Source organism: Bos indicus, chromosome 10, assembly GCF_029378745.1.
Source record: "Bos indicus isolate NIAB-ARS_2022 breed Sahiwal x Tharparkar chromosome 10, NIAB-ARS_B.indTharparkar_mat_pri_1.0, whole genome shotgun sequence".
NCBI lineage: Eukaryota > Metazoa > Chordata > Mammalia > Artiodactyla > Bovidae > Bos > Bos indicus.
In genome coordinates this window covers 26,087,035-26,092,854 of record NC_091769.1, presented here as the reverse complement: position 1 = coordinate 26,092,854, position 5,820 = coordinate 26,087,035, and the positions used below count along the sequence as shown (strand labels likewise).

The 5,820-nt window shown below is 44.2% G+C and overlaps 1 protein-coding gene across 2 annotated transcripts; it reads left to right on the top strand.

The window, feature by feature from the left end:
- Positions 1-420: 420 nt before the first annotated feature.
- RNASE2 (ribonuclease A family member 2) lies at positions 421-1,379 on the top strand. Of its 2 annotated transcripts, none has more exons than XM_070796779.1 (2): positions 421-548; positions 723-1,379. In XM_070796779.1, the coding sequence occupies exons 1-2, from the start codon at positions 476-478 to the stop codon at positions 1,202-1,204; spliced, it is 555 nt and encodes a 184-aa protein (XP_070652880.1). In that variant the 5' UTR covers positions 421-475; the 3' UTR covers positions 1,205-1,379. The 2 variants fall into 2 exon arrangements, with proteins under 2 accessions (XP_070652880.1, XP_070652881.1); XM_070796780.1 differs by having other exon boundaries at positions 443-555.
- Positions 1,380-5,820: the final 4,441 nt, after the last annotated feature.

Here is a 5,820-nt window from a genome sequence, read left to right as displayed (position 1 = left end):
AGATAAAGAATATTTGGGTGAGAGGGAACCGGGACGATTACTAAAAATTAAACGGAGACCTGAATTCCTCTTGTGCAAACAAGCCTCCCTGACCCTTATTTGCTGAGTACTGGGCCTGCCTTTATGTACTTTAGTCTTTCAATGTGTTGCCCCCAAGCTAAGTTATAAAATCTAAGGCCATTCTGCAGCCAGTGATACTTTTTATCTGAAAGTCCAGACCCAGTGGCAGAGCTGGGCCCTGAACAATCCTAGATTGTTCAATTCTAGGCATCTGCCTAGAATTAGGTTTCCTACAAGAGAAGCAGCAGTGGTGTGTCCCTGGGGACACACAGATTGGCAAATGATGAAACAAAGAGGCTCATTGCATGAGTGGGCCCTGTGCCAGTCTGCGGGTTTCTTCATGCCCTAAACTTGGAACCCTCGTGCTTCTGCTGGCCCCACCCACAGGGACTGCTCTATATCTCCAGTCCCAAGGATGGGGGTACACCAGCTGCCCCTGAGCCCCAGGACATTCAGCTGGATCTGTTCTCACAGGAGCCACAGCAGAGGTACTGGGTAAGACAAGGAGCCCTAGGGCTTAAGTTAGAGCCCAGGGCACAGGACAGACTTTGGGGTGAGGAGAAAGGAGCTAGAAACACAGTGACAGCCAGGGTCTGCTGGGTGAGTGAGGAGGGACTGTACTATTAGTGGCTGGGATGCAAAATATACCCTTCTTTTCACAGGAAACATGGTTCCAATACAGCAGGATTCTCGGCTTCGTCTCATTTTGCTGCTGGGGCTCTTGGGAATGGTGATCTCACTCCATGCCCAACCTGGTACTTTAACCCGGGCTCAGTGGTTTGAGATTCAGCACATAAATATGGCCCACCCTCAATGCAATGCCGCAATGAGAGTGGTTAACCGTTACAGAATGGTATGTAAAAATAAAAATACTTTTCTCCACAGAACATTTGCTTATGTAGCTGGTATTTGTAACACCCCAAATGTAACCTGCTCTAAACCAGGCAGGATGAACTGTCATAATAGCTCAGTCCAAGTGCCTATAACCTACTGCAACCTCACAAGACCTGCATTGAATTACACAAACTGCCAATACCAACAGACAAGGGCATGGAGGATCTTCATCGTTGCCTGTGACAACAGATCACCTCGGGACAGTCCCAGGTACCCTGTGGTTCCAGTTCACTTGGATAACATCATCTAAATTTGGGGTCAGCACTTTGGCCTGTGCTTACCTGCCAAGCCCCATGGTCATGGCTGCAGTCCTATCCCCCGATCTTCCCAGGAGATCAGCATCAGTCCTCATGGCACCAGCCCCCCTGTGCCCTTTAAGCTTTGCTCAGCTGAAGCTACATATGTACCCACAATAAACTGTACAACATTACACACAAGGCTCTGTGTGTCTGCTTGTGCCCTTCTGTCGTGTGGCTACATCCTGGTCTAGAGGCATTTCTCCTTCTCAACAGAGATTTGTGGGAAAATGAGAGACATGAGGATAAGAGGTTGCTGTGTCTTGAAGTTGTGCAGACTTTTCCTTCTCTCTGCTGTAGGGCAGGAAACCGAGGCTTCCATTCATAGCTGACTGTCTCAATATCAGGGGGCACAGAGTCCTCAGTAACTAGAAACAAATGTATTTTATTCTGATCGAAGAATCATACACTAAATGATAGCAGTAAACTATATGGTGTAAAAATGAAAAGAAAGGGGAATATCATAATTGTGATAAGACCAAAAGAAAAAAGCAAATTTTAGGCTCAGAGATCCATTTTTAAATAAGTATATCAAATCTTCAGGTATGTATGGTCATCCTAGGGGTGGATCCAGTTTGAGTCTAATGTGGAATGATATAAAGTGTTCGGGTAGTACATGATCAGATTCTAGTACTACCTGGAGAAGGGGTGACACCCTTTTCTGAGAACTTCTATGCCCTGGAGGAGGCAGCAGCCTGTCATGTGGTGGAGAAGGTCAGGAAGGAGACCTGGAATGAGGCCCTCTCCCAAGGATCGGTCAGTGGCTCATTCACATTCAGGTCAGGAAGGGGCACAGGCTCCAGGACTCTGGAAATAGACTGACAGAAAAGGAAGCCAATAATGACAGCCCCTACTCTCCCTCCATCCCAGAGCTGCACTCAGGAATCAGTGAGGAGCAGGAAGGGAAAGCTCCTCACACACTGGGGTCAGGAGCAGCATTCAAGGGATTGCTTGGGAGACAGGCTGAATCTTTTGCAGGACTTCACACAGAATAAAACAGAGGTGGCTTGTCATCAAATCTGTACCTCTGTCCTTGAGTCTGGTGTTTCTGACTTCCTTTATATCAGCTCCTTTTCCAGCTCCAGATATATAGCAATTTCCTTTCCTCCCACCCCCCTCATATGATCATTCATTCTTGCTCTTGGTAGTACTGCACACACCAGCTGCACTGGAGCATCTTCTCTGGAGAAGCCATTGGAAGATTTGTTCCTCTGGTTGGAGTTATTGCATGGAGACCTTAGGTTTGGAAAATTCTGGAGCTCAGCAGAAACCACTGACTTCAGGTTAATAAACAGTGGAAAGACATGATTTCACTCTTCCAAATGCTTTGGAGTAACAGAAGGAGGAGTTGGAATACTGCAAGGCTGGAGTCACATTGGCCATGATGCAGGATGCGGTGAACCTTCTTGTCTCTACAGAGCATGTGTCTCTTCCCAGACATGGACACAGCCTCTCTAACAGTTAACTCAGCTGCCCCATCATTCTCTGCCTTGTGTCGTCTTCCCCTCGCCCATCACTCATCCCTTCATTCACTCAACAGATAACCGATGTGCAGGTATTGTCTTCTAGGTAGTTTTCTAAGGTCGTGCGGATGCAATATAAACACAGATACACTCCTGCCCTTATGGTGCCTCTTCTACTGAGAAGAATTGAACTTAGAAAATTATTTTTTTCAGGTGATAGGTGTCAGGGAGGAAAACTATACTGAGGAATACAATGTACAGCTATCTCTCGGTATCTTCAGGGAATTCGTTCCTCAACCCAGAAGATTTCAAAATTCACAGATGCTCAAGTCCCTTATTAAAAAAGGGTAGGACTGTTGGCCCTCCACATCCACGGGTCTCACATCCACGCAGCAGGCCACCTGTAGTGGGTCTCAGTTAGTTCATAGAAATCAATCTGCAGTGTGGTTGTCAGGGACCCAAAAAGGAGTAAATTCTGAGCAATATGAGAAGTTGGTCATTCAGAAACTAAGGGGATAGTCACACCGAGAGAAAGCATTCAAAGGGCCTGACAAAACTGGAGCCTATTATACAGAGTGAAGTAAGCCAGAAGGAAAAACACCAATACAGTATACTAACGCATATATATGGAATTTAGAAAGATGATAACAATAACCCTGTGTATGAGACAGCAAAAGAGACACTGATGTATGGAACAGTCTTATGGACTCTGTGGGAGAGGGTGAGGGTGGGAAGATTTGGGAGAATGGCATTGAAACATGTAAAATATCATGTATGAAACGAGATGCCATTCCAGGTTTGATACACGATACTGGATGCTTGGGGCTAGTGCACTGGGATGGTATGGGGAGGGAGGAGGGAGGAGGGTACAGGATGGGGAGCACATGTATACCTGTGATGGATTCATTTTGATATTTGGCAAAACTAATACAATTATGTAAAGTTTAAAAATAAAATTAAAAAAAAAAGAAAAATAAAAATTAGTTTTACAGGACAAGAGCATTTTAATCATGAGCATTAATGATAGAGGGAAATGAGGCTCAGGTGCTTCATACCTGTGAAGATAGGTAAAGAGCAATTTCTTATGGGGTACCAATGGAGCATGTCACATACTCTAATAATGTGACCTGAAGACGAGTCTGCCAGCTGTGCAGGAACTGTGGGACAGTCAGGAACTCATGCTACCCAGGCCAAATCCCAGAGGCAAGGGATAAGGTAATGGCAACACAGCAGAAGAAAAAGTGCAGATTTGGGATTCTGTTTTCAACTTCAAATGATCAGATTTTAATGAAGGATTCAAAGTGGAGGGAGAGGGGAACAGAGGAGACTTCCTTGTGGCAGGAAAATGTACCTTCATCCTCTCACAAAGCCCCTATTGTTCTCCCTCCCTGAACCACACTCTCCCTCCTGCCCTTAGGCTTCCCCCACCTTCTTCCTGCTATTTCCCTGTTCCTCAGCTTCCCCGGTTCCTGTGCTGAAGGTTGGGTTGGGGTCAGAGAGAGGTGGTGGCCCTAAAGCTTAAAAGTAGCTCATCTTTCTTAGGAGGCGTGAGGATTCAACGCAGAGCAAGGAAGGCTTCGCTTCCACCACCCTCTGTGATAGACATTCAAGATCTGGCTGCATTAAACCTGAGGCCAGCAGCACGGTGGCCACTATTAAAAAAGTTAATTGTCCACATCAGCATATTCCAAGGACACGTTCCTTGGGGTCCACTAGACCTCCATTTCCAATTTTGTAAAATGCTCACAATAGTACCCAGTCTCAAAGAAGTCTTGGAGGAGTGAAAGTCGTTAGTGATAGCAACACACTCTGTAAGGTCCAGCATGAAGTGAACGGGCAGTTCACATTGTTACTGCTTGTGCTTTATGGTCTAACATCAGGAACATTGCAAAGCAAGTTCCTCTGGAGGGTACAAAGAGGCTTGTCTCAAATGACCCTCAGATCAGAGCAAGAGGGTCCCAGGGTCAGGTCAGGAGATGTGAGAGGAGAGGAATCTGATCTAAACCCTGTGATTGGTTTTTGTCTGGAACTGAGATTTTACACACCGTGTTTCCACTTGAATCACATAAGGGAGAGAGACGGTGACAACATGGATGGACCTAGAGGGTATTACGTTTGGTGAAACAGCAGAGAGTGAAAGACAAATACTGTATGATGTCACTTATATGTGGAATCTAAACAGCAGATGAGCAAGCATAACAAAACAGAATCATAGATACAGAGAACAAACAGGTGTTTGCCAGAGGGGAGTACAGTGAGGAAATGAAAGAGCCAGGTGAGGGAGATTAAGGTGTACAAAATTCTAGCTATGAAACAAATGAGTCTCAGGTGCACATTTACGGTGTGGGGGAATATAGTCAAAAATTATGTAGTATCTTTGGTAACAAATGACAACTAGATGTCACGGTGTCCATTTTGAAATGTACAGAAATATCGAATCACTCTGCTGTGTATCAGGAGCTAACAGTGCTATAGGTCAACTATACTTCACACACAAACAAATGAAGCAAACTCATAGAAAGAGATTAGGTTTGTGGTTACCAGGGGTAGGGGATGAGAGCGAGGAGGAATTGGATGAAGATAGTCAATCTTCATCTTCAGGTTAAACTATTTTCAGATTAAAAGATAAATAAGTGCTACAGCTGTAATGCACAACATGATAAATACAATTAACACTGCTGTATGTTACATACGAAAGGTGTTAAGAGAGTAAATCCTAACAGTTCTCATAAAAAGGACAATTTTTTTCTATTTCTTTAATTTTGCATCCATATGAGATAATGAATGTTCACTAAACTTATTGTGATGATCACTGCATCACGTTTGTAGGTCAAACCATTGTGCTGTACACCTTAAACTTACGTAGTGCTGTGTGTCAATTGTATCTCAGTAAAATTTAAAGAAATAAAAAAGAGTGAGGCAAGGAGTAGGGAAGAGAGCACAGAAATTCTGTTCTCATCCCCAGTTCAAATTACCTATGAAACACAGCCTTTTTTGACACTAAAACTTTACTTATGTTATTAAACATAACTGTTTAAATGGATAACTGTTACTTGTGTCTGAAGTCTGAGTTACAATAATTTCATAAGGACAATGCCTACTTCAAA